The sequence below is a fragment of the Misgurnus anguillicaudatus genome, chromosome 9 (genome assembly GCF_027580225.2).
Source record: "Misgurnus anguillicaudatus chromosome 9, ASM2758022v2, whole genome shotgun sequence".
NCBI classification, from domain to species: Eukaryota; Metazoa; Chordata; class Actinopteri; order Cypriniformes; family Cobitidae; genus Misgurnus; species Misgurnus anguillicaudatus.
Genome location: NC_073345.2, coordinates 26,794,806 through 26,821,886, shown reverse-complemented (window position 1 = coordinate 26,821,886; position 27,081 = coordinate 26,794,806). Strand labels below are relative to the sequence as shown.

Sequence of the window (27,081 nt, the reverse complement as noted above, 5' to 3'; positions counted from 1 at the left end):
GTTACGTGTTGAGTTAAGTGTTAATTGTTGGTGTCTATTAAAGTCCATTAAAATGAGAAAAATCCTGCAATGTTTTCCTCAAAAAACATAATTTCTTCTCGACTGAACAAAGAAAGACATCAACATTTTGGATGACATGGTGGTAAATAAATTATATGGATTTTTCTTTTAAGAAAATGGAATATTCCTTTAATGGCATTTTAGGGGAACAAAAAAAACTCTAAACGCTGGGATGTTTTCAACATGTTGGGTCAATAATGGACAAACCCAATTCGTTGGGTTTTAACTCATTGTTGGGTGAAATGTAAACATTCTCTTGGTTAATTTAATCCAATGGCTGGGTTCGTATCTTTTTGACCCAACATGGGTTAAAAAAATAGCCCAGCAGTTTATAGGGTGTAACCTAAGCAAAACATACCATAGTTATCTGAAGTCCATGTTATGGTCATCATCATAACCAGAAAGAAAAACAGAATAGAGCTAGTATTAGAAAAAATTACTTCATTATAAATACTTTCTTACTATCTATACATTTCTCACCATTGTAACAGAAGAAAGGCAAACGGTCAGAGCATCGCTCATCTGTCCAGTACCCAAAATACTCTAAAGACACAGCAGTGCAATGTTGAATCCCAGCCAGACCTACAGATAAACCATTATCTGGTTCTGGAGCCAGATTTGTTGTCCATAGCATCGAGTATGTGAAGGAGGAGTTGCTTTGATCTGACCACAGTTTTTTTCTGTGCAGACCAATCCACAAATTATTATCATTACGACCCTCTGTAATTTCAAGGAACAATTTAATGCTAAGTATCTCTTTATGCTCGGTTTCATTTCTCACGCTGGCCAGATCTGTGTAAAACTCTCTGCAGTATCTCCGAGCTTCACTCCAGGTCTTTTCCTGATACACCAACACATACTTCTGAGAGGCGTTTTCCCTGTCTTATAGAGACAACAGAATTCATTTTGATTAATTTATTAAGATTTTAATAAAAAGAGCTACAAATTTTTAAATACAGTGGATACCAAAAATTTGAGACTACATATGAAGATGCAAAACCCTCTAAGTGCATCTGACATGTTTTCTTGAAGAATGTGCATTTTTATGGATATGGACATTGCATGTCAACTAAGCAGTATTTCTGAATGACCTGAAGGCGAGATTGAACATATAATACATGCCGAAAGCATTCGGTTAATATCATTATCTCATTTTTGATGAAGTTGCGTTTAGCTTCTTTTCCATCAGAGCTCCTCATAAATACTTACTTCAATAATCATATAATTATAACTTATACCATCATACTGGTATAACTTACCATCATAACAAACAAATGTGAAAAAACTGTCACATGAGACATCAAACCAGGTTCCATCATTTGCATCCATATAAACACACAGCTCATTCCCCAAATAATTGTCTGGTTGATGATACCAGTTTCTGAATTCTCTCTCTCCTTCCTGATAGAAATCATTGTTTTCCAGTGACCATCTCCAGCTGTTCACATCATCATACAGTCCAATCCACGCTGATCCACTGTAACTCCCATTAACTGTGTTCATCAGTCTGTTCATTTCATCCATGTTATCAATGGTGGCCAGATCAATGTAATTCTCTCTGCAGTATCTCTGAGCTTCAGTCCAAGTCTTATTCACAGATATAAAGTGATACTGAAAGGATGATGCTACTGTTGACATGGTAAGAAATGATGTAAAGACACAATTTATATGAAGGACAATTTAATAAGAGCAAGATCTACTCACCATTGTAGCAAAGGAAAGGTAACCGATGATAGCAGTTTTCATCTGCCCATTTCCCAGAGTCACTAAATGACACAACAGTGCAGCCTTCAGAGTTTTCAACATTATTTGGCTCTCCTTCTATCCAGTTACTGAATGTAGAGTTACTCTGATCTGACCAAGATCTCCGTCTGTACAAACCAATCCAAACCATTTGATAACTCTCAAAAAAAGTTAGGATCTTCTGGTTTTCAGTCTCGTTCCTGATACTGACAAGATCTGTGTGGTGCTCTCTGCAGTAACTCTGAGCTTCTGTCCAGTTTTTGGCATCATAAACATACACATAACTCGCGCCGGCATTCTGTCTTGCTGCGGGAGACAATTTAAACATGTTTTCAGGTGGTATGACACATATTTCGTTCTAATTTATTACTTTAAAAGACTGTTCTTACCATCATAGCAAATAAAAGGAGCCTCATTGGAGCAAATGGTTTCATACCATATTGCCTGGTATGACATTAACACGCATAGACTCTGTCCATACCAGTTCTGTGGCTGTCGGACATTCCAACTTTTAAAACCTCCTCCTAACTCTGTGTTTCCCAGTGACCATCTCCAGCTGTTCATATCATCATACAGTCCAATCCACGCCGAACCAGAGTAAATCCCCCGAACTGTTTTAAGGAGCTTGTTCATTTCCGCTTTGTTTTCAATGGTGGCCAGATCAATGTAATTCTCTCTGCAGTATCGCTGAGCTTCAAACCAGCTCTTAGACTCAGATATAAAGTGATACTGATGGGGACTTACTGTACCTTTACTGTAGCAAAAGAAAGGCTTGATGGATACACAACTCTCATATGTCCATTGACCCAACTGGCCAAGTGAAACAGCAGTACACGTCTGAAAACCACTCTTCGGCCCAAGTGCTCTTGACATCTCACGTCTGTGACTTCCTGGTCTCCAGTTCTGATAATTGGAAATACGTCGGTCTGACCAAATCCTGTTTCTGTACAGGCCGATCCAGATCATAGCATCTGCGCCTTGAAGCAATCTCCGATTCTCGGTTCGGTTTCTTATTCCGACCAGATCTGTGTAATGTTCTTTGCAGTATCTCCGAGCTTCTGTCCAAGTCTTCTTCTCAGTGATTGTGATGTATCTCTGTGTGGCATTCTCTCTACCTGAGAGAATGAAATATATGTTGAGTAACTGTAACAGTAAAAGCACCTAAAAAAAGTATGTAAGTAAAATGTTCTTACCATCATAGCAAATAAATGACAGCATGATGTCACATATTGAATCAAACCAGGTCCCATCATCTGTCTTCATATAAACACATAATTCATTCCCCCCATTATTATCTGGTTGATGATACCAGTTTCTGAAGTTTTTCTCTCCTTCCTGATAGAAATCATTGTTTTCCAGTGACCATCTCCAGCTATTCAGATCATCATACAGTCCAATCCACGCTGATCCATTATAACTCCCATTAACTGTGTTCATCAGACTGTTCATTTCATCCATGTTATCAATGGTTGCCAGATCAATGTATTTCTCTCTGCAGTATGTCTGAGCTTGAGACCAGCTATTATTCACAGATATAAAGTGATACTGACGGGATGATGCCAAAGATGACACTGCAAAAAAGTGACAAATTTTACATGTTTGAAGTAGGGATGCTCCGATCGATCGGCAGATTATGCTTTTTTAACATTATGCTAGTAACATTTGACATTTGAAAACATATTAGTATAAAATGAATAAGAACAAACATTCTGTTATGAGGGATTTAGAATAAAAAAATACATACATAGACAAAAAATTATTAATAAATAAGTATTTTTTTACTCAAGTAGGGGGTAGAAAAGTTAATCTAAAGATTTTATCTCAATTTACACACTGTAAAACCCGATAAGTTAACTCAACTTAAACCGTTTGAGGAAACCGATTGCCTTAAACCATTTAGGTTTTAAAACGCATACATATGAGTACTGTAAACTGTAAATTATAAGTGCATGACTAAAAATGTTTGAGTTACCTTTCCTCAAATATATTAAGTTTGCTTAAGTTTATACCACTCAAATGGTTTAAGTTCACTTAATACATTTTATTTAGTTCATACAACTATATAGCTACTCAAATGGTTTGAGGAAACCGATTGCCTTAAATGGTTTAAGTTGATTTAACTCAAATGAATAAGTTCACCCAACTATATAGCTACTCAAATGGTTTGAGGAAACTGATTGCCTTAAATGGTTTAAGTTGATTTAACTCAAATGAATAAGTTCACCCAACTATATAGCTACTCAAATGGTTTGAGGAAACTGATTGCCTTAAATGGTTTAAGTTGATGTTACTCAAATGAATAAAAGGCACACCATGAAACTTTTTGGCCACTAGGGGGTGCTAGACATGTATTTTTCACGCCTAGCGCCCCTAGAGGCCACAAGCGCCGCAGCACTGTCGCAAAGGAAAGGAACTGGCCAACCTTAAAACTAAACTAAAAACTAAACATTTAAAACGCTAAACGATCAACATTTTGAGACAACAGGGAGAAACGCAGTCATGTTACAACTTTCTGATGATGAACTTGTCGTGGCAGAAGCCATTTCTCAGTCTGAAGGTTGCAGCCTCCGAATGTTGTATTTCTAAGCTGCATACGTCATCAAGACTCTTATTTCACAATATTAACAATTATAAAGTTGACTATTGTACTTAGTTAATCGTAAATTGTTGCAGTATGCTTATGACTTGCGAATGTAATGCTCAGTTTACCTTAATAAACCAGGCTTGATGACGTGGTCAGCCTCCATATTTGACCTCCGGAGGCTGCAGCCTTCCAATTGAGAAACGACCAGAAATATTTCCTTGCCTTTTTCCAAACAAATATTGTTGCATCGTCTCTCTCTCTCCCTCGCCACCAGGATTTTCCGCAATGGCGCTCGTTTTTTCTCTCTTTTGTGTGAAAATTGTTGCTCCAAATCCAAGTAAACCGATGTGATCCAAGCAGACCTAAAGTCTGCCGCTTTGTAATACGTCACGCGAGTGACAGCGGAACGCAGCAAATGAGGAAGAGAGAAGAGAGAAACGCTCGGATCTGATTGGTGAATGAGTAGGGTTTGGTTTTACACTGTGAGCAAGTTTGACTGCTGTAGCATCCTGGATTGTAATGTAAATACCATAGACACAGTAAAAGAAAGGTAAATACGTGAACACAGCATCTGAATACAGCGAACTATAAGCAAGATAATCGCCGTCATTTATAAAGAAGATCGTATTTATGTATGAATCAAGATCGTGAGTTTATATAAAAAAATTGCCTTAAAGGGGAATCGAACCCGGGCCGCCCGTGTTATAGGTCCGTGACACTAAAACTGTGCCACGGAGTCACATGCTATAAGTTGCTCTCTACACTCCTTAAGTAGCCTCCAGCAAAATTCACGTTAAAAACAAATTGTGTGGAGGAAGTGACGTATGCCTTAAAGCAGTCGAATTTTGTAGTTTTTTTGGTGCTCTGGTTACTACCAGAAACCCTAAGTTTTAAAATACGAGTAAAAGTGATACAGACCCCGTCAGGCTATGGTAGACATGTCATTCAACCTATTTAAAGTCGATGTACTATCACAAGGGTCTTGAAAATTTATTATGAAGGTTGAAAAATTACATGGTGTCACTTTAAGTTACATAAGATCAGAAAAACATGCAGGTGATTCAAAACATTATTTAAAATCTGGTATGTTTTTTTTTTTTGCTTTAATTTACATAGGGATTCAGTTAAACTTTTTAATTCGGAGCAAAATACAATAAAATTAGGATTTGAGATTGTAACTTTACACTTATGAATATGACCTTTTCCAAGCAAGGAAAGAATATTTATAGTATTGTTTAAAGGAACAGAACCAGTGTTACATGACAAAAACAAGACTATTTCTTAAGTGAAGTCAATAAGTTCATTAAAGAATGTAAAGATCAACCTTGAAATTTCATTCCAAAATGGTATTGTAAAGGGACATTTAAAAAAACAAATGAATCAACTAGTCGTTTAATAGTGATTTCAGATCGATAAGGACTTACTGATCAAAAGCTGTAGTACATGAAATAGCTGTGAAAAATATCGGCTGTGGGATTCAGAATAGTTATCGGCCACGTATCATTAATGCATATCGGCATTTATCGGAGCACCCCCGTTTGAAGTTTTAAAAGATATCAGTTTAACAGATATGTACTCACCACTGTAGCAAAGGAAAGGAAACCTATGAAGGCAGTTTTCATCTGTCCATTTCCCAGAGTCCCCCAATGACACAACGGTGCAGTATTCACTGCCTACAGCATTATCTGGCTGTCCTGGCATCCAGTTACTGAATGAAGAGTTACTTTGATCTGACCAAGATCTGCTTCTGTACAGACCAATCCAAGCAGGACCAATGTTCTGCCATAAAATTTGTATCTTCTGGTTTTCAGTCTCATTCCTGATACTGACAAGGTCTGTGTGATGCTCTCTGCAGTAACTCTGAGCTTCGGTCCAGTTTTTGTACTGATAAACACTGACATAACTAGAACTAGCATTTACTCCTCCTAAAAGATATTGATAAAATATTCAACTTTAGACAAAGGGTGTGTATTTATTATTTTTAAAGGAAAAGTTTGTTTTGTCAGATGCTTACCATCATAGCAAATGAAAGGAAGCTGTAGACTGCATCTTATTTCAATCCATATCCCATTTTCAATATACACACAGAGATTTTGTCCTCCGTAATTTCCTGGTCCCGGGTTATGCCAGTTTCTGAACTGTTTATCTGCCTCTTTAAAGAAATCTGTGTCCTCTAGAGTCCATTTCCAACTGTTTATATCATCATAAAGTCCAATCCAGGCCAGATCATTGTGGTCATCCATCATGTTGAGTAACTGGATCGTCTCTTGTTCATTTTCAAGGGTTGCCAGATCAGTGTATTTCTCTCTACAGTAACTCTGAGCTTCTGTCCATGTCTTGTTCTCATTCACAAAGACATACTGACGTGAGGCACATAAGGCGAGGGTCATAAACCCTGGCAGGGTACAAGTTAAGTTTATTACCACAAAGCATAACTACAATATTTTGCCAATTTAACACATATTGTATAAATAATATATTTGAATAAACAAATACATTGTATTTACAGTAATGTATTCTATATAAAGTATAGACATTTTAACTTACCTGAGAATAGACGCAGTGGAAACATGATAATATTTTGCCTGGTTTAAGGGAAACAACAATTACAAAATAAAACAGGAGTAAGTACTATTACAAAATAATATTTGTTACAATGTAATATTGGCGCTAATTGTAAGTCAGCAATAGTTTGCTTACCGTAAAGGCGTCAAGATGTGTCTGTTACTCGCCCGTTTCTTGTGTGGCCGACCGTTATGGGTGGATGTGATCAACCCCTGACGTGAATAAACCTGTAAGATTGTACCAAAATGTTAATGTGTGATTTAAACCTGTTAAGCTACAATGACACAGACATTGCACAATGTGAGGGAGACGTGTAATAAATGTAAAAACGATATAAGTTATACTATATTAAACTATCATCCTTACAATACACATAACCACAGGGTTTATTTGTTGCAATAGGTCTAATCTAAATCACATTGGATACTTAATAATGTCTATTTAGTAGGCCTATGTAAAGAAACAAAAAATGTATTAAAAAATATTATATATAGTATACTTTATTCACAGAGTGAGAAGTTGGTAAAGATAAACCTTAAAATAAACCTTTTAAAATGTATAAAAATGCAGCTTGTTAAAACAACTTGGTTTTGGTCAATTCAACCTACTGTTTTAAGTTTTAACTTGTGATAAGTTGACATAACTTATAAAACAAGTTAAAATTGTTTAACTTAATTTCTTAAGTTAAAGTAACAAAAATAGATTGATTTGAAGTTTTACATTGTTACAGTTAAAACATATTTTAGTTTTCCTCTTGGAAATATTGCACACTTACAGTTCACACCTGTCACACCCAAACCTGTATTTTTTGTTTAAAATATGACCAATAACTTCCCTTTCCTGTACACAGTTACTTTCTAATACATTTAAGGAGCACCTGTTTTACGATTCATGATTTTACACATCCTTTACATACCCCAAAGTAAACAATGACAAATTGAGTGAATTGAATTGAATAATGTGTTTGTTGAACCAACACATTTCATTATACCAAATACACAAAATAACATTGTTTTTAGCAATGTAATAGGTGCTCTTTAAACACAAAAGTTCTGATAAGGTTGCTTTACACAATATGATATATCTAACAAAAATGCAAGTCCCACCAGTGTTTTTAAAAATTGGAAACTAAAAGCGTGTGACATCTAGAGCAGTGGTTTTCAAAGGGGGGCCGCAAGATGGTGCCAGGGGGGGCCCAGTTTTATGACATTTTATGAAATAGATTAATTTATCATGAATTCTGTGTAATTAAACCTAAAAAAATAAGTCTACTAACCAAAAGCACTACTTTTTTGTATAGTTTCATTTTTTTTAGAACAGTTTTTGTTACAGATTTTCTTTGGGGGGCCGCGAAGGAATGCACCGTACACAAGGGGGGCTGAAAACATTTGAGAATCACTGATCTAGAGCATAGTGGATCCTGTTTAAGCATATTCCACTAAAGAACAGTTCAGAAATGTAGAAAGCAGAGACCGTTCATAGGAGCCACAAAATTTGACTTGCTGTGGATGATTTCTAACAAATTATGCTGTATGTAACTTATATGGCATTTAAAAAAACAAAACACACACACAGTACCTATCTTTTAGTACAGTGGTTCTCAAACTGGGGTCCGGGGCCCCCAGGGGGGCCGCGAGATGGTGCCAGGGGGGCCGAAGTTTTATGACATTTTATAAAATGCATTCATTTATCATGAATTCTGTGTAATTAAACCTAACAAAAATAAGGCTACTAACCAACAGCACTACTTTGTATAACTTAATATGTTTTGTTTAATTAAAAAATAAATTTTAGAACAGTTTTTGTCATAAATTTTCTTGGGGGGGGGGGGGGCGCGAAGGAATGCACCGTACACAAAGGGGGGCCGCACGCGGAAAAAGTTTGAGAACCACTGTTTTAGTACAATACATTTTATTATTATTACAAAAAAGTATGTTTAAACTTTTTTCTTTTAACATATATACAGATTTTTCTTTTGCACAGTTTCTATTTCTGCACAAATAAAAATATTTTTCTCTTGCAATCGGATCCTCTATGTGGCTAGTCTGTTGATCACAGAGAGACCGAGGTGCTTGCCTGAATGCTGACACAAATATAAAAAGTTATACCACCATCATATATTTTAGGTCTGAAACGTTCATGACAAACATAATTCAAATGTAATGTTGGTAGTGAGAACTTGAGGTACTGTACATACTTCAGTACTGAGAGTCTTCTTTGGTATTGTCAAGGGTGGACGAGGTTGCCGACGTCTGGGGGGCTTTAAGCTACCCAGAAGTGGAAGGGATACTGCAAAACCACAAGATTCAAGACAATTAAATTATTCGTCCATTTGCAGCAAGCAGACCTCAAAATTTGATGTGAAAACTGATTAGATACATTAAGGTGCTATACTTTAAACTGAAGTTAAAAGACTCACAGAGGTACTCAGACCTGAAGTCCCGGTATATGGTTGCACATGGGTGAACAGAGGTTCAAACTGAACTTTTTGCCCTCTGTTGACCATGGAAGATCTAAACTGCGAAAGCACAATAGTTATACGAATACATAAACTGAACCTGCACAATTCAGTTTATTGAATCAAATACAAAGTTTAGGCAGAAATTTTATATTTTATGAAAAATAAAATTCACCTTTTGCTCAGGCTGCCTTTTAATGATGGAGGGTGGGAAGCTCCCCAAACGTGGAAGTGACACAGAAAACCAAACAGATTTAAGACAATAAAATGAATTGACCATCTCCAGTAGGTGGACCTCTGAAATCTTACAAGATGCAATGAGGTACTACGGTATCAAACAATGTTTGGTTTAGAAAAAATATTATTTACCTAAGAAATATGTCTCTCATGTGGAGCTCACTCACCTCTCGAGGCATCAACACTTTTAACAGAGGAATCCGCGGCAGGGGGCGCGCGCATCCGCAAAAGGTCAAAATGATTCTTTGGGGCGGGGCGCCATCTGTTGACCGTCCTGAGAGATGTCAACTGCAAAATATTTCATTTTACAACTATTTAACTTGGAAAATTACCTAAATATTAAACGTTACCCTGAAAAGCATTAAAGCAGCGTTGCCCGTGAAATCATATAAAACACAGTTATCAACATTTAATAACTCAATTAGAAAGTTATGTAACACCACAACCTGACAAAATGAATCTCATTAAAATAGCCACATCCGTTTTTACCTTTTAGTGGGGCACTGTTGCCACAGTTTTTAATCTAATGTTTGATTTCAAACAAGTTATGCACACACAAAACTGATCAAATCCTTACCCGGCTCAGACTGGGGTGATGAATCTTCAAAACCTGACAAATAATGTGGTCCAGCGACCCATCACCTCCGCAAACTTTTTGAAATCGACTCATTTCGGAATTTATAAAAAAATAAAACGTTTGAAATTATATCCAACACCACAAAACTACTCGCGACGCTATGTCGATGTCGATACGTTTGAATGCCGTCAAAACAATAGGCTTTTTCGACTTCATGCAAGAACCGATTGCCGGAGACGTCAAAGTTCCGCGAGAGGGATTTTAAAGCAAACTCCTCCGTATGATTTCGCGAATCGCTCTCGCGGTACTTTGACGTCATCAGGCTGTCGATTCTTGCGTCGCAGCATGAAGTTGAACAAGCCTATTGTTATCATTTTTATAAAATGCCGTAACCAATGCTACAACTGTATTATCTAAATAAGCATTAAAATATAAATCTGAATTCATTATTATTAGTGGGTGTGATTATTTAAGGAGTTGTAATATTATTGTAAATAATAAAAATAACTGTAAATGACAAAAAATTGAAGGGTCATACAGTTTCGATAACTTGATTTTAATGGCAGGGCTCGATCATTCTTTTATCAGTCATACAAAAACAGCTCCTAAAAGACACCATTAAAATCTCACACCTTCACCGCACTTAAACATTTCATGACTTTGGTCCTGCATAAACAATTACAATCTCAAGTAATGTACAGAAAATATCTTAATAAATATAATGCCATCTGATTTGTACTATGTACCCACGGTCCCCACGCAAGTGAATTGGTCATAAGCCCTTGTAAAATAAGAGGTAAAGATTACATCCTTTTGACACTGGACCATAAATAACAGTTATGTTTGACATCTAGTAAGACATTGCAGTCTGATCTATGTCATGGCAATAAAGCATGTGTTTTCTGTCTTGATTGTAAGACTGTACATAGAGTAGTACACACACTATACAGATGAAATGTCTATCATTGCACAAATAAATATCATCATGTAAACCTCATGATAGTTTGATGTGTTGCGTGTCCCGCTCTGTCATAAAAGAGACGGGGAAAGCTTCAAATGTGGGAGATACTGTAGGCAATGTTGTGTTCAGGGTAGATGATGTAGCAAGGCAAAATCTCCTTTGTGTAGAGGACAAACACATCAGCTGATTATTTGTACACACACACATAAACAAACACACAGATTTCATATTGGCGTATGTTAAAATGCACAGTCTGTAACAATGACCAACGCTACCTCACATCTCCAACACACACACATGCAAACATATTCAAGTCATAGGTGTTTCATGTCCCTGATATTTCGGTCTATAAACTGTATATAAAAACTATATTGCTCCATTCTCCCTCATTAAACACTATCTGTTATATATAGATTATAACACTGTTTTTTGGGGTTTGGTCATAGAATCCCTGCTATAAAGAAAAACATGAAATAAAACATATAATCATAAAAAGAATTAGAAAGTCTTAAAGGTTTGAAGCGATAAGAGAGTGAGTATATAATGAAAAGTTTTTCATTTCTGGATGAACCGTCTCTTTAAGGAAGTTATAAAGACTTCGAGATGCTTAAAATAAGAATTAAACATTAAATAAACTATGATTTAGAATAACTGGTTTGAGAAAACATTATTTTATCATCCTGCCGTCTTGAACATCTCAACAGTACAAAACATCCTGCAACAACAGTAGCACGATATCAGACAGTATTTGCATGTCTAACCCTCTCAATCTAGAAACTATACAAAGTAAGACCCTCTTTACATATTCACAGAGAAAAGCAAGAGTTTGGACATTTGACCTCCCCTGTAAGGAGGTACAGTCAAAGCGTAGGAGAAAGAGGTTCTCCTGTGTTTTCTGATCTGAGGTCAGGGAGCAACAGCTCTGTGTTCTGTAAAGGAAATCATGGTCCGAGGTTGATCCTTTTGTCAGGGGTTGAGTTCAGGGTCTTTCTGTGGAGGGGTGCAGGTCCCTGTTGAGGAAGCAGCAGCAGCGTCTTTTCCTTCAGCATCAGTCTCTGTAGTCACTTCACTTTGCTCCAGCACGAACTTGATTGTAGTGCTCTCCACCTCCCCTTCACCAAACTCTCCCTCCTTGGTCAGACGAAACTTTATGTTCAACTTCTCAGGTTTCTCTATAAGGAGAAAAAAAATCATTTTAAAGAAATGTAAAACTAATCTAAATTAAGCAACTTAGTTGTGTGACCTTTAGACCATGTCTGTTGAGCCAAGCAAATTTTCAGTGTAAAGGTGCAAAAAAAATGCATTGATACAATATGTTACATTGTTTTCTGATACATAGAAGGTATGTGACTTTATTAAGTGCAAAAATGATCCAGACATGGTTTTAAATGTCCACTTACAAACCTCAGGATTTGTCCCCAGAATTAAATGGTCTGTTATTATCCTATTTTAAAAGGGTCATGAATAATAATGTTGAGCTCTGCTCTGATTGGCTGTTTCTTAGAGCGGCTCATTTCAGTAGTTCTGTGTGTGTGCAAACAGACCTTATATTTGAGCCTGTATCAGACGAAGATACAGATTTTGAGGAATAATCAATTATTCAGAGACAGCAAAATAAGTGCAAAATATTAATAGTTTTCTCTCACAAAGATATCACTTAACTTCAGAAGACATTTATGAACCCATAGGATTCATTTGGATTAATTAAGGATGAAAATAAGTCATATACATTTGGGATGGCTTGAGGGTCAATAAACTGACAACATTTTTATTTTTGGGTATACTGTTTAAAAAAAAAAGAAAATATGGGACAGGGTTCCCAAACCTTAGTTAACTTCCAATTCAAGGACCTTTCAAGGACTTTCCAGGTCTAATACCCTCAAATTCAAGGACTAAATGTGGGGAAACATTTAAAGTGAGAGCAAGGTTACATCGTGTTACCTTTTAACCTCTTACACTGTGAGGCTATTTTGGGGATTTTCGCCTGGATTTGGCCTACCCAATTTCAAAAGCTTCTCATACCCATAAGCAGAGGTGCACATACAAAAGTTTGGTATCATTTTACAGGAAACCCTTTGACATTGCATAAAACACTGTTGAAAGTGTTCAACATGGTTGTATGTGTTGTCAGTCCTCTAATAAACACAAAAATAAATAGGCGCTTTTTGATGTTTTTTTTCTAAAGTCTGTATTTAAAAGTGTATAACTCTGGCCCTGAGTGGTAACGAAACCTGCAGACAGTTTTGTTTGATTCCTGCAATTGCAAGCTTACAGAGGAAAAAGGAATTTTTTTTTCTATCATAATAAATGCAAAAGTTATATTACTCCAACTGATGGGAGGAATAATACGCTTATGGTGTACAATTTCTGCCAAAAAACATTTGAAGTGCTACCATAACCACATACAGTGGAATAAATGCAATATCTTTATATCATTTTGCAGAAAACCCTTTGATGTTACATAAAAAGCTGCTGTTTGTGACAAATATTGTTATTTATGTGGTTTTTCATATGATAAAACACCAAATTTTCTTTTTTTATGTTGTAAATACTGTCTCTGATAGTGTATAACTCTGGTTCTGGGTGCTCTAGCAGACTGCAGAAAGTTCTGGTTGTTAGCAGCAGCAGACAGTAAACACCCCAAAAAAGAATGAACTCTTTAGCAAGTCACATTCAAAAGTTATTCTCATTTTACTGAAGTGTGCGAAAAAACATTTTTCATATAAATATACATTTTTTGTTTTGCACATATAATAAAAAGCAAGGGATTAATTATGCACACAACCTAAGAAAATGCTGTGAATGGACTCATTTTTTAGAGTAGGACCTAAGAGAAAAGATGGTGTATCATTTGTGGCTATCTGTGCTATCTGAGGCAGTCCACACTCAAGTTTCCCATATGTTTACAAAAGACGATTTTTTACATCATTATTCATTCGACGATTGTTGGATATGTGATAATAATAGGACAAAAATAACACTGCAGCCTTATTCCTGAGAGTGAGAGCTTTCATTTGATATAAGACTTGCCCATGTTTGTCATACTTGAAAAATATGAAATATGTGAATATTAAATGATATTAAAAAATATGGGGGGGGGGTGATAGTGTAAATTAAGTGTAACTAACTTTCTTACAGTAAAACATATCTCAAAGTGATGCATATCTGCAGAAAGTAGAGAGTCTAAGCTTTCAAACAGTATCTCATATGTGGTACTGGGTCCATGACAGACCATTATAAATTAAAGGAATATTTTATATTAAGTCAAAATAAGATAATTCTGGACCCGGTACAGGGTTGATACATTGTTACAGTTCCCTTTCGAGGGAACTCGCACTGCGTCACTGCGGTGACACTTTGGGAACGCCTCAATGGGTAAGTGCGTCGGAATGTGTATATCAAATTTAACCAATGGTGAGGCTTAACGACAAAGACAGGGTGACGCGGGAGCCAGGAAGTATATCGCTATCTGAAATATTGCCAAAGACGGCGTTACAGGGACACAGGAAGTATGGCAAGGGAGACGCAGCGTCTCGTTCCCTTCTCAGGGAACAACAGTTACATACGTAACCCGAGACGTTTTTATGTGTCAAACACAACTATGCAAAAAAGCATTTTGGTACAAATCAACATTCGCATACAGAAGATATAAGCATTTAAAGCGAACAGTTTAGCATGTGTGCTTAAAAAGTCTAGAATTTTTATGATATTATCCTACACTACACAGGGAATTCAATTTTTTTTCTTCAGAAAACTTCTTGCATAAAATACATTCAAGCACTTTCAATGACCTGTATCTATGTATGTATATTTAAAGAGTTTCGTTGCAAAACAGGATATCTTCGTTTTTTTTATTTTTCAGAAATCTCATTTTTTGGTTGTGCATTCCAAATAATATCAATTCAACTGCAGTTTGATTTAAACCTTCATAACTTAAAAAATACAGCTAAGTGCACCATAAAACAAAATAATAACATGATAACATAATTCTAAACATGTTTGCAACGAAACTCTTCATTTTCAAAAACCTGGGGCCCAGGGCCTTGAATTCCAAACTTTCAAGGATTTCAAGGACCCGTGGGAACCCTGATGGGAATACAAACAGTTTGCTTTGTGCCTAATTCTAATAAGACTGATGAGGGTCTATGATATCTGCAATGTGTTTTATATGATCAGTGTTACCTTTACCCAGTTGCTTCTCTTTGGGCAGTAGGAGAACGTCTACATTGTGATGTTCGTGTAGAGCGGCAGTCAGTGTAGCTCCCTCTTTGCTGAAGAGGAACACCAGGGGAACTGTGATGTCATCTGTGGAGTCTCCATCTCCAACCATCTGGAAGAGCGGAGTCTCAACACTGCTGGTGCCCTCTCTGTGATCTGTGAGAACATTTCAAACCAAATGAAAAATTATTCACAAAATTCTTTTAAAATACAAAGAAGATGGTTGGTTTTTATTTGGTTTACCAATGAAGATCACCCCGACTGCTCCGGCTTCCTGCAGGTGTCGAGCTTTGACAGCAAACATGCAGTCTCCCCTCAATGCCAGTGCTATGTGTCCCTGTAGCTCTACAGCGTTTTGAATGGGCCCGCACGCCGTGTATGGATCACTTTTTGCAATACTGCCCTTCACCTTAGAGAAATAAAGTTTATTAGAATTAATTGTGTTATGTTATTGGCATTGAGCTGACATATTTATTCTCTATGGAAAGTGAGACACACATCTAAATGCACAATTGACAGCAACACATACATAAAGAATATATAAATGTACATATAATGATAACTTAATTGCTGTTTCGAAATCATTCACCCCAACATCCTTACCCCGTGCTCTTGTTTGGTAAGGTCCATTCCAAACTTCGCTGGTCCAGCTGTAAGTACAGTCCTACCCAAAAATGGAGGGGAAATGAGCTGCACAATTAGCGGTGTCACTTCTTCCTGCTCGGGGGCTTGGCTCACCTCCGCGACCAGCTTCAACTTGTACACACCTTTCTGAGAGTCCTGTGGATGGATACAGCTTTATCAATAGCCATACAGGAAAGGATTTAAAGACAATCAACAATCATTCACTGCATGCTCACCTGGGTTGCTGATGCTCGGATGGAGGAGCCCAATTCAGTGAGAGGCGCTAAAGAGATACCAATGCTTTTCAGAAACTCCAGAGGTTCCAGGCCTGTGTCATGAAGAGGCAGCTCAATCCCACTATGTGAACAGAATGATGATATGATAAACACATAACTATAATAAACACAAACAAACCTTTTCAAACAAAAAAAACAAAGAAATGCGAATTAGGTGCACTTCCACGTTTGCAGAATAAAAGTTTTTGTTTACATAATTATTATACACAGTACATCAACAAATGTTATGTATATAAAAATACAAACATATGTATGTATAATTTTAAGGAAAAAATACATTGATATAATAAATATTTATATTTATATATGATATAAATTATATGTAAATTACAAATGCATATATAAATATATATATATTAAATATTATAAATACATGCATGTGTGCGCATTTATATATACATAATTATTATACACATTACACACACATTAAATATGTAAACAAAAACTTTTATTCTGCAGTCGCGACAAATCGTTAGGCAGCTCTAAACCGATATATAAATAAAACAAGGCACATTTAAAAAATGGGACAGTACTGCATTTAGTTACGATTTGGCAAGTTATACATTTTCTAGCAGTGCAGCTACGTCAGAATTTATTCGACAAATGCATTAACATCTCACATTATTAGCATTTACTCTTTTTTTGCATTAGTCAAAAACCACATCAGGAAAGCATAAAAGAGGTTTTGCAATTTTTTTTTTGCAATTTGGCATTTCCATCACTCATTTCTTATGTGATACTTTACAAAACCTGGGATTCTTTCTAAACTGTCTTAAAGGAGTTCCCATCTACTCTGGGCTCTTATTTGCTGCTTTTTTATTTGGATAAAGTCATCTATTAGAAACTAATTTCAGTTTTGTAATGAAAGAAATTGATATGTTTGTGCTAGTGTATTATTCTCCGTTACTTATAAACATTCAGACATCTGCCTTCAGATAAAAAATTTATTAAAATTGAAACTTTTAAATGTTGGTGTACAATATTGAGTATTTATTATTTACTCTTGTCCGGTACATGTTGTCCTCTTACACAGTCTTAACAATTGGGTTTACTGTAAATATTAATAATATCAGCACCAATTATTACTCACCTGATAGGTGCAGTCTGCTGAGATCTGCCAACACCCGTGAGGTATTTGTAGCCGTCCCTAATAGTCTTGGCAAAAGTGGGGTTGTTGGGGAACAGAGTCTGAGCGCTGGGACAGGAGTATAAAAACAAATCATCTTCACGTGATGCTTGAGATTCCTGAAAGAAACACAAAACTTAGCTATCACTGTGATTATAAGTAGTAGTAAATAATATGAATATAAACAGTAATACCACAGAAAGATGACAAATAGAGATGGTCACACTGTGGAAATATAAGACTTGGAAAGCAAATGACTGATATTAGATGCAACTTTAAAACAGGGTTCACACACCTTAGTGAACTTCAAAATCAAGGACCTTTCAAGGACCTTCCAGATCCAATACCCTCAAATTCAGGGACTTAATGTGGCGACACATTTCAAGTGAGAGCAAGGTTACATTGTGTTACCTTTTAAGATACATTGTTACAGGTCCCTTTGGAGGGAACTCGCGCTACGTCACTGCGGTGACACTTTGGGGACGGCTCCAAGGGTAAGTGCGTCTGAATGTGTTTTGCAAATTTAACCAATGGTGAGACTTAACGACAAAGACAGGGTGACGCGGGAGCCAGGAAGTATATCGCTATCTGAAATATTGTCAAAGACGGCGTTACAGGGATGCTGGAAGTATGGCAAGGTAGACGCAGCGTCTCGTTCCCTTCTCAAGGAACAACAGTTACATAAGTAACCAGAGACGTTTTTATGTGTCAAACACAAATATGCAAAAAAGCTTTTTGGTATGAATCAACATTCGCATACAGAAGATATAAGCATTTAAAGTGAAGAGTTAAGCACGTGTGCTTAAAAAGTCTAACATTTTAATGATATTATTCTACACTACACAGGGAATAATATGGATTTTTTTCCCAGAAAACGTCTTGCATAAAATAGATTCAAGCACTTTCAATGACCTGTATCTATGTATGTATATTTTCAAAAACTTCCCAGGGTCTTGAATTTCCCCCCAGATTCACGAACTTTCAAGGATTTCAAGGACCCGTGGGAATAAAAAAACTAGAAAATGTAAGAAGTGTTTGCCTGTGCATGGCTTGCCACCATGTTGTGGTGTCCAGGGGTGTTTCCAGAAAAGCACTGTTGGCTAACTATGGTTGTAAATTTTGGGTGTTCACTGAATGATCTGGTCCCTATATATGACTTGGTTGCTTTAATTTTTAAAAAAGTCTAACCCTAAAAGTGACCAATAGTTGTGTTCATCCTTAAAAAGCATCTTTGACATTAATTCCTGTTTGAAAAAAAATGGCAGGCTCTTACTGTATTGTTGCTATGACAGGGGGGCTGGGCCTTGGACAGAGACACTGGGAGCAAGTGAGCCTCAGTAGTGAAAATATAATCATCAATGTCTATTGGCAGTTGACTCTTCTCAGAAAAGAGAAGGTAGAGGTACTTAAACATCTCAGCCAGGAAGAAGGAATCCATCCTTGAATAAACCAAACATAAAAATCAATTTACTATGATAAATCCCTTTAGATATGTGATAAATCCTTAAAAGTTCTTAAAGGGGTCATATGAGATTTCTTTAAAGATGTAAAATAAATCTTTCGTGCCCCCAGAGTATGTACGTGAAGTTTTAGCTTAAATTACTCCACAGATAATTTATTATAAAATTGCCACTTTGTAGGTGCGACTCGAGCAATAATGTGTTTTTGGGTGTGTCCTTTAAAATGCAAATGAGCTGATAAAATGCAAGCACTAATCGCCATAATGATGGTTTGTTGAAATTGAAACTGAATTGTGAAGTCAATTTTTCTCTCGCTCTCTCTCTGCACTAAATGGCAGTGTCGTGGTTGGAGAGTGCAGATTAAGGGGCAGTATTTTTGTAATAAGACTTGCTTTCTACATCACAAAAGAGGCGAAATCTGAATGACCTAATTTTTCACATGTTTGTAGAAAATGGTTTACCAAAACAAAGTAACTGGGTTGTTCTTTTTCAAGTTTTCTAGGTTGATAGAAGCAATGGGGATCAAATTATAGCACTTAAATTAAAAAGTCAGATTTTCACGCTATGACCCCTTTAATATTTGGTAATATGTAGATCAAATAGCTCTTACCTGTCCTCGTGCGAGCCTGTCCTCACGTCCTGTACCGCAGCAAAGCCACATGGAACCCGCGTATGAGTGTTCAACTTCTCAACTATAGACTGGCCTACTTTCAAGTAGTACGGATCACCTGTGGCCTGAAAATGAGGCAGTTAACTTTATTTAACAGACAAAAAATACACATTGACATAACTGTACAAGTCAAACAAAGTGTATAGAAGGTCGTGTTTACCTTATAAAGAAAGTATGTGCTTTCAGCAAACTCTGGTCTTAAAGGGTGCTGCCCCCAGTGAACTCTGAACTCGCTGGTAAAGGCCTGTTAGACAACAGATCATTTAAAATCATTGATCAAAATTGTAATCAAAGACACTTTGTGGATCGAGTTTTTTGTTGGCTAATGTTAATGTACTGTGTGGTTTGTTCATGTATTACTTCAGGGAGGAATTTGTGCTGTTTTGTCACTTGGTACAGCATTTCATGAGTCTCAATGGCAGGTTTTAAATCTCCTCTCAGAACCTAAATGTGTTTAGACAAAACTCAATTACTTTTATTTCTTAAAAAAAATAAACGTAAGATTTTTTTATAATGAGAACAAATAGCTGAACCTGCAGTCCAGGGAAGAAGGCGAGTAATGAATCCATCCAACTGCGCACGTGCACGGTGGGGTTGTGCATGTGCACGTTGAGCAGTAGAGGAGGCTGGCTGATGTACTTCATAATGGCACTGTAGTGCTGTCACAACAGAGGAAAACAAATCATGTGACAATTTAAGTGAGGTAAAATGAGATTTGTGTGATTAAAGATTGAATTACTCTACACAACTTTACCCAAGATTGTTGGTCTCTAGTCAGAAAACGGTGTAATGTTTGTTGCAAAATGACTCTTAAATGTTTTATCTTCAGATTATGATTTTATAGTATGAGGACATGTTTGATATATTAGGCAAACTTTAAAGAGAATTTTGTGGTGTATGAACCTCCATTCCACGTCATAAGCTGGCCCAGACAATGAAAAACTACACGTGATAATGAAGATTAGCTGGGAGGTTTGTTGTGTTTGTAAAAAAACTGACAAGCGTCATGTGTTGTGTGTAATCCTCAGTCGCAGGGTGATGTTAAAGGATTAGTCCATTTAAAAAAAAAAAAATCCAGATAATTTACTCACCACCATGTCATCCAAAATGTTGATGTCTTTCTTTGTTCAGTCGAGAACAAATTATGTTTTTTAGGAAAACATTGCAGGATTTTTCTCATTTTAATGGACTTTAATGGACCCTAACCTGTAACACTTTTAATGCAGTTTAAAATTGCAGTTTCAGCTGAGTTTCAAAGGACTCTAAACGATCCAAAACGAGGCATAAGGGTCTTATCTAGCGAAACAATTGTCATTATTGACAAGAAAAATAAAAAATATGCACTTTTAAAACACAACGACTCATCCATCTCCGGTTCTGTGACCTCATGCAATATGTCATGATGTTATGTGGTCACGGATGACGTATGCGAAACTACGCCCCAGTGTTTACAAATGTGGAGAAAGAGGACCGTTCCGACGTTGTTGTATGTCGAATGATACTAATTAATGTCTTTGTGTCAGTTTATTGTTTAAAATGGTCCGCAAATGTGCGTTTCATTATGTAACAAGTAACCTTTCCACGGCATTACGGAATTACGTGAGGTCGCGCTGGCGCGTCACAGGACCAGAGATAGACGAGAAGTTGTGGTTCAAAAGTGCATATTTTTTATTTTTCTTGTCAAAAATGACAATCGTTTCACCAGACAAGACCCCCATGCCTCGTCCGGGATCGCCCAGAGTCCCCCGAAACTGCCACTCCAAACTGCATTAAAACTACCAAGTGTTGGGGTCCATTAAAGTCCATTAAAATGAGAAAAATCCTGGAATCCTAGAACTAATCCTTTAAAAGTTGTGTACTGTAACTGTAAATCAGCCCTACAGGAAGTTCCTTATTATATTCAGAGAATAAAAACCCTTACTGTGTTAAATCTCTCAAGGTAAACTTTGTCCCCAAGAAGAATATAAGCTTTCATCAAGTATTCATAATAAGAGTCAATACCAGCACCGACACCACTATCTGTAATGGGAAATACAAGACATTAATGGGAATATAATCTCTGAGAAAATTAGATGCTAAAGATACCTCTACTGGTTTACACCCCGAATCTATTTTAACTTATGTAACAAGCACAACAAGTGACAACAGCAGATCCAATGCAAAGCCTCACCCCTGCGAACCCAGTCTCCATTGTGGATGTTGATCACCGTGCCAACAAGGTCACTTCCTCTTTGCCTTTTCTCCCAGAGAACATCCAAAGCTTTCCGAGCGTGATCCTACAGCGAAGAGAGGAAACGACTTGTGAATTGCAGTTGTGCTAACTAGTCTTTACTGGTGTTAACAAAACTCCCCCCTTGGTGTTTACCTCAAATATCGTGTCCCCAGACAGACGACTAAGAGCTGCAAACTCCAGGATCATAGTCCCTGCGCAAGCAGTGCAGGTGTCCGACTCGGTGCCCGTACGGGAAAGAGGGCCGACTACTCCATAGCGCAGATTTACCTAATGAGAATATTTTAGTTAAGATCATTGGTTGCAACAAGTTAAATTCCTACTATTTAAAGATGAGTTAATACTGGAGTTACCCGAGGGTAAGGAAGGCCACTGGTGGTGTTAAAGGCAGGTAAGAGGCGGTAGCCCAGTTCTTTGGCCATGTGCAGCAGTTCATCTCTGTACCATTGCATCTTTTCTCCTCGCTGCTTTAAAACATCTGCCATCACGTGTGCACCCAACAAGCCACTGAAGGAAGAGGAAAAGCATTACTTGAATTTTTCTAAATGATGTTTGAGTTATATTTAACACACAAATTTCAAGTTCTAATTTGTATGTAATATAGTTTGTTGTAGTTATTACTAGAGTGAGATGTTTATTGGCTGTATATGGCTGTTATGGTTCATTGTGTGTTTTGAATGCATGTATATGTGATTATGTAATAATGGCACATTATATATAATTAAGGGAGGGATTACAGTCAACAACCAGTTGTTGTTGTTGTTATAAAACTACAAAACACAACTCTGCAAAATAAATGTATCAAACTTTTATCCTCAGTGAAATCCAATCGCATGGGAACAGGGTCAAATGAATAGGTGCATATGATCATTTATTGTCTTGGTGAACTTTAACTTTAACAACCAGAGATATTGTTTGCAAAAATGTGGCTTTACAAAATACTGCATAATCCTATCAACTAAAACGTAGCTTGCCATTTAATGCTATTTATGTATAAAGTAAGTGAAACGTTATAATGAAACTTCACCGTACCCAAGCACACGGATATTGGTTTCAAAAACAGAGACGACGATGTCATTGTCGAATCTCACATCACTGATCGTCTTCTTCACACCCTCCTCAAACTCATCCAGTTTGTTAAGCAGCTGCCCAGGAACACATGAAACAACAGTTTTAAGCATCCGCTAACATGACAGGTGTCAAATACTACCCAGAATGGTATTTGACAGAGGTTTAACTCACCACAAGAGTATCCAAAGAGTCGATTAACGTTAAAGAGAACCTTTGAAAATAGACAAAGATTTTTCATTAGAGACCCAAAGAAGAAAACGCTGAAAAAAAACATCCTCAATTTTTAATAGTTCACTTGTGCAACTAAAAATAGCACTTTTTAAAAATAGCATAATACATTTTAACAAAACAACTTGCGAAAAAAGTCATATGGGACAAAAATTACTTTACAGCTCCTTAGTTTTTTTTAACAAAGCATATGGCAAAAGAAGAAGTTAAGGAGAAAAGAGGGGTAAAGAAAGTTACAAAGAGAGAGATGTTTAGACTCACTTTCCTAGAGAGTCATCAATGTCCCCTCGATTTGGTTCCAGCCCTCTCACCCTTCCCTTACAGCTGAGGGGCATTAATTCATCTGCTGGGTAGGCATATTTCTGATAGATGACAGATAATGGAATAATACATAATCTCAGTTAGTCTTTAAACAATTCACTGATCAAACGTATGTAGAAGTAGCTATGTAACAAAGTACAAAACTTAAGGACACTAATTCTATTACTTATTTTATATTTATAAACAATAACATTTGATGTCTTGTGGTCCAACATGCATATTTTAAAAAAAACGTATAATTTCAGAATTAAAGCCAGTAATATGCGGAATTGCTCACCATGTAACTGTTATAGGCATGATCAAACATTTCCAAAATCTGGTCCCTAAAACAAAAAATAACAGTGAGTCGACTGTGAGTCAATTCAACCTACTATTTTTAGTTTTGACTTGTGATAAGTTGACATAACTTAGAAACACAAGTTGAAATTGTTTAACTTAAATGGTTAAGGTAAAGGATTAGTCAATTTTCTTAAAAAAAGAAATCCAGATAATTTACTCACCACCACGTCATCCAAAATGTTGATGTCTTCCTTTGTTCAGTCGAGAAGAAATTATGTTTTTTGAGGAAAACATTCTAGGATTTTTCACATTTTAATGAACTTGGACCCCAACATGTAGTTTGAATGCAGTTTTAAATTGCAGTTTCAAAGGACTCCAAACGATCTCTTTAAACCACAACTTCTCGTCGTCTTCCAGTCATGTGACGCGCCAGCGTGACCTCACGTAATACGCCATCACGTCAAGAGGTCACGGATGACGTATCGAGAAAGAGGACCGTTCCGACATTGTTGTATGTCGAATGATAAGTGTTGGGGTCTATTAACTCTTTCACCGCCATTGACGAGATATCTCATCAATTAAGAGAAAACGCTTCCCCGCCAATGACGAGATTTTCCGTCTTTCCGCAATAGCGCTATTATCCACCAGGTGGCGCCCTTCCGCAACTTTTTAAACCCGGAAGTATTGCCCTATGGCAAGGGGCTGCATGTCTGTGTTTGTTTTAAAAATCGCTCTGAATGGGATCTCTATGAAAAGGCCGTCACAAAAATGGAATTATCTCTGCTTTTTGCTCAAAATGTGGTGTTTTTGCAGAAACCTACCCATATTCAAAAGCTGATTACAAAAGAACCACTGACTGAAGGTAGGATGAAACGTTTTTTTTTTTTGTTTGAAAGCAGAGGGTCTGTTTATTCGTTTGGTATATTGTATGTTTATATATTTGAAGAAGAACATTTTCTTGAAGGCATTAAACTTTGGTGAAAATCATGAAAAACGCTGCTGCTGGCTGGCAACTTTTTTAAAAACACTGGCGGTGAAAGAGTTAAAATCCACTAAAGTGAGAAAAATCCTGGAATGTTTTCCTCAAAAAACATAATTTCTTCTCGAATGAACAAAGAAAGACATCAACATTTTGAATGACATGGTGGTGAGTAAATTATCTGGATATGTTTTTTAAAGAAAATGGATTAATCCTTTAAGGTAACATTCAATTAAATTTATTTATATAGCGCTTTTTACAATTGTATAATTGTTTCAAAGCAGCTTTAAATTAATAGATCTAGGAGAAAACACAAAAAAATCATACACAACATAAGCAGCAGAGTACAACTGTACTAGTGAACGTAGTAATAATGTAACGTATAAAAGAGGGTGCTAAGTTAATCCAATGTCAGCTGACTCCCCAGGAGTTGAACAAAAACCCTAGGAGAAAAAACTCTTGAGAGCAAGCCAGACATAGCTGATTCTATACAGGATAATATATTATATAATAGGTACGATTTTATACATATTTATATATATCAATGCAAATAAGTATATATGTAATAAAAATATATGTTGATTTGAAATTATTTTTACAGTGAGTACTAGCACTAATTGTTTGATACTGCTCTGGTAAAAGCCTCATGCAGAAATACTAAATTTGACTTGTAAACCTTTACATTATGTCTATTTAAATACATTGTTTATGCAGCTATTTGTGTACATGTTGGTGTTCAAGTTCAGAAATTCAGGTGGACCTGAAGAAAGATCAAGTTTAATTTACATTCAACATACAGTTTAATACAGCAGCCAAGCCCTAGTGTCACTTTTCTAGAATGTCCTCAGCAGCTTTTTATGTCGACACCCTGATAATAGGGACATATTATTTTTGGACAGACAACACCTCATTTGTTTAAAACGGGTATTAGAATGAATCAGCCAACTACACCAAAAGCCCAACCCTTAGCTTGACTTAATGTTTGTTACGTCATCGTTTTGTGAAGCAATCCTCTGCCAATTCAACACACACACAACTAAAGAAACAATGAAGTCAACTGCTGATTGAAAATACACAAAGACAACATCATTAGTGGTGGACAAAACAAAAATGGCATTAGTATTTTGGTCATGTCTACCATTGCCAACAGCTCATCTTTATCTCTGACAAAAATTACAAGCTGTCATCATCCCCAAGTTTCTGTATGGTAATGGTGGTTTGGCCCTACTGCCATATTAGTCTTCAGATGCCAGCATCTACGTACACTGACAACCTCAATGCTAACCCTAACCAACAAAAAAACATATCAGTCAGCGTATGTTAATAAAAAGTAACGCTTAGTTACCTGATTTTGGACTTCTCCTCTGCAGACATGGCCTGTCCATCTTGACCAGTGACTCCAATCAAAAAGCAGGAGAAGATCACAGTTGCCAGCACCATGACAAAACCACAACTTGCTTGTCTTCTGATCCAGTTTCTCCCCATTTGAAATATTTTTAAGAGGACAGATTTTTGTAGCCTCTTAAAAATAAACAACCGCCTATATAATTTTTTAACTTAAAGAGACTGTAGATCCCTTTATCCTATGTATTTACTTACTGTTGAATTAACATTCTGCTTTAAAGGTTTGCACAGCTCTTCACATAAACGACGAATCAAGTTCATCCGTACTTTGGATTGAAAAGTCTGACTATTTCCTTATTTACAACACTAAGTTTGTCTACCAGTCGCACTGTTTAGCCATCCGGCTAACTACCGCATTAGCGCACAAATGTACTTGTTAGTAGTATTTATGGTCTCTTTAGTCCCTCTTGAAATTTCTGCACATATATCCTGGAGAATCGACGGCGTCCAGTTCCGAAAAATCTCCATCTCATCAAGATTTTTTAACATTCCCCATTCCGTTCTGTTTACCTGACTGACCAACGCTCAGTTGGGCGCGAGCTGATGACGCCATCACCAAGAGCCGTCTAGCATCTGTTTTTCATTTATTTGCTATTTTGTTTTTTTTTCTTACACATTTCATAAAAAAAATTCTGTTGTCACATATTTTATGGTAATGTTCAATATAATATATACATTTTGTATTCATTATTGTATTCTGTATTTCTCCGATACCTGTTTGTATGTAAAGTTTGAGCTTCAATAAAAAGTTTTAATTGTAGATTAAATGTATATTAACTGTTTATGTTTTAATTAATAGACGTTAAAACTGGATGGATGTAAAACTATGAACTCTTAGAAAATAAACTCAATGAAAACAGGTTTTCAACTCCCACTAATTTATCTGATTAAACATATTTATATTCTCAGCATTTTGTGGTTATGGTTAAGAGCACAACCTATGAACCATGTCATATGTAAATGCAGAGCCAACTAAATAAACGAGTTTTA

The 27,081-nt window shown here is 36.5% G+C and overlaps 2 protein-coding genes across 3 annotated transcripts; both read right to left on the bottom strand.

Moving 5' to 3' along the window:
• Positions 1-532: 532 nt before the first annotated feature.
• Positions 533-10,317, bottom strand: LOC129423499 (C-type mannose receptor 2). The gene is made up of 13 exons (XM_073870995.1): positions 10,225-10,317; positions 9,386-9,470; positions 9,150-9,241; positions 7,088-7,179; positions 6,935-6,972; positions 6,402-6,782; positions 5,968-6,312; positions 2,997-3,374; positions 2,193-2,918; positions 1,765-2,109; positions 1,320-1,688; positions 842-942; positions 533-740 (listed from the first exon to the last, which is right to left on the bottom strand). The coding sequence occupies exons 1-13, from the start codon at positions 10,315-10,317 to the stop codon at positions 657-659; spliced, it is 3,129 nt and encodes a 1,042-aa protein (XP_073727096.1). The 3' UTR covers positions 533-656.
• A 444-nt stretch (positions 10,318-10,761) lies between these two features.
• On the bottom strand, positions 10,762-26,646 carry LOC129423501 (ER degradation-enhancing alpha-mannosidase-like protein 3). Of its 2 annotated transcripts, none has more exons than XM_073871381.1 (20): positions 26,033-26,646; positions 23,707-23,752; positions 23,370-23,470; positions 23,052-23,091; positions 22,842-22,954; positions 22,163-22,316; positions 21,945-22,079; positions 21,750-21,855; positions 21,501-21,598; positions 20,113-20,238; positions 19,940-20,023; positions 19,740-19,823; positions 19,520-19,644; positions 18,723-18,888; positions 17,414-17,568; positions 16,264-16,384; positions 16,007-16,183; positions 15,647-15,812; positions 15,374-15,559; positions 10,762-12,357 (listed from the first exon to the last, which is right to left on the bottom strand). In XM_073871381.1, exons 1-20 carry the CDS (start codon positions 26,170-26,172, stop codon positions 12,152-12,154), a joined length of 2,529 nt encoding a protein of 842 aa, XP_073727482.1. In that variant the 5' UTR covers positions 26,173-26,646; the 3' UTR covers positions 10,762-12,151. The 2 variants fall into 2 exon arrangements, with proteins under 2 accessions (XP_073727482.1, XP_055035777.2); XM_055179802.2 differs by having other exon boundaries at positions 15,368-15,559; positions 26,033-26,645.
• Between the last annotated feature and the right edge of the window lie 435 nt (positions 26,647-27,081).

Excerpts from the sequence above, each read along its gene's own strand:
- LOC129423501 (XM_055179802.2), bottom strand. The coding sequence starts at position 26,172 with ATGGGGAGAAACTGGATCAGAAGACAAGCAAGTTGTGGTTTTGTCATG. Across the intron at positions 22,955-23,051 it reads ACTCTTTGGATACTCTTGTG|CTGCTTAACAAACTGGATGA; the intron begins GTGAGTTAAACC and ends GTTCCTGGGCAG. Across the intron at positions 17,569-18,722 it reads CCTGTCATAGCAACAATACA|GAATCTCAAGCATCACGTGA; the intron begins GTAAGAGCCTGC and ends TGTTTCTTTCAG.
- LOC129423499 (XM_073870995.1), bottom strand. The coding sequence starts at position 10,317 with ATGAGTCGATTTCAAAAAGTTTGCGGAGGTGATGGGTCGCTGGACCAC. Across the intron at positions 9,242-9,385 it reads ACCATATACCGGGACTTCAG|TATCCCTTCCACTTCTGGGT; the intron begins GTCTGAGTACCT and ends GTGGTTTTGCAG. Across the intron at positions 1,689-1,764 it reads ACCTTTCCTTTGCTACAATG|TAGCATCATCCTTTCAGTAT; the intron begins GTGAGTAGATCT and ends CCATGTCAACAG.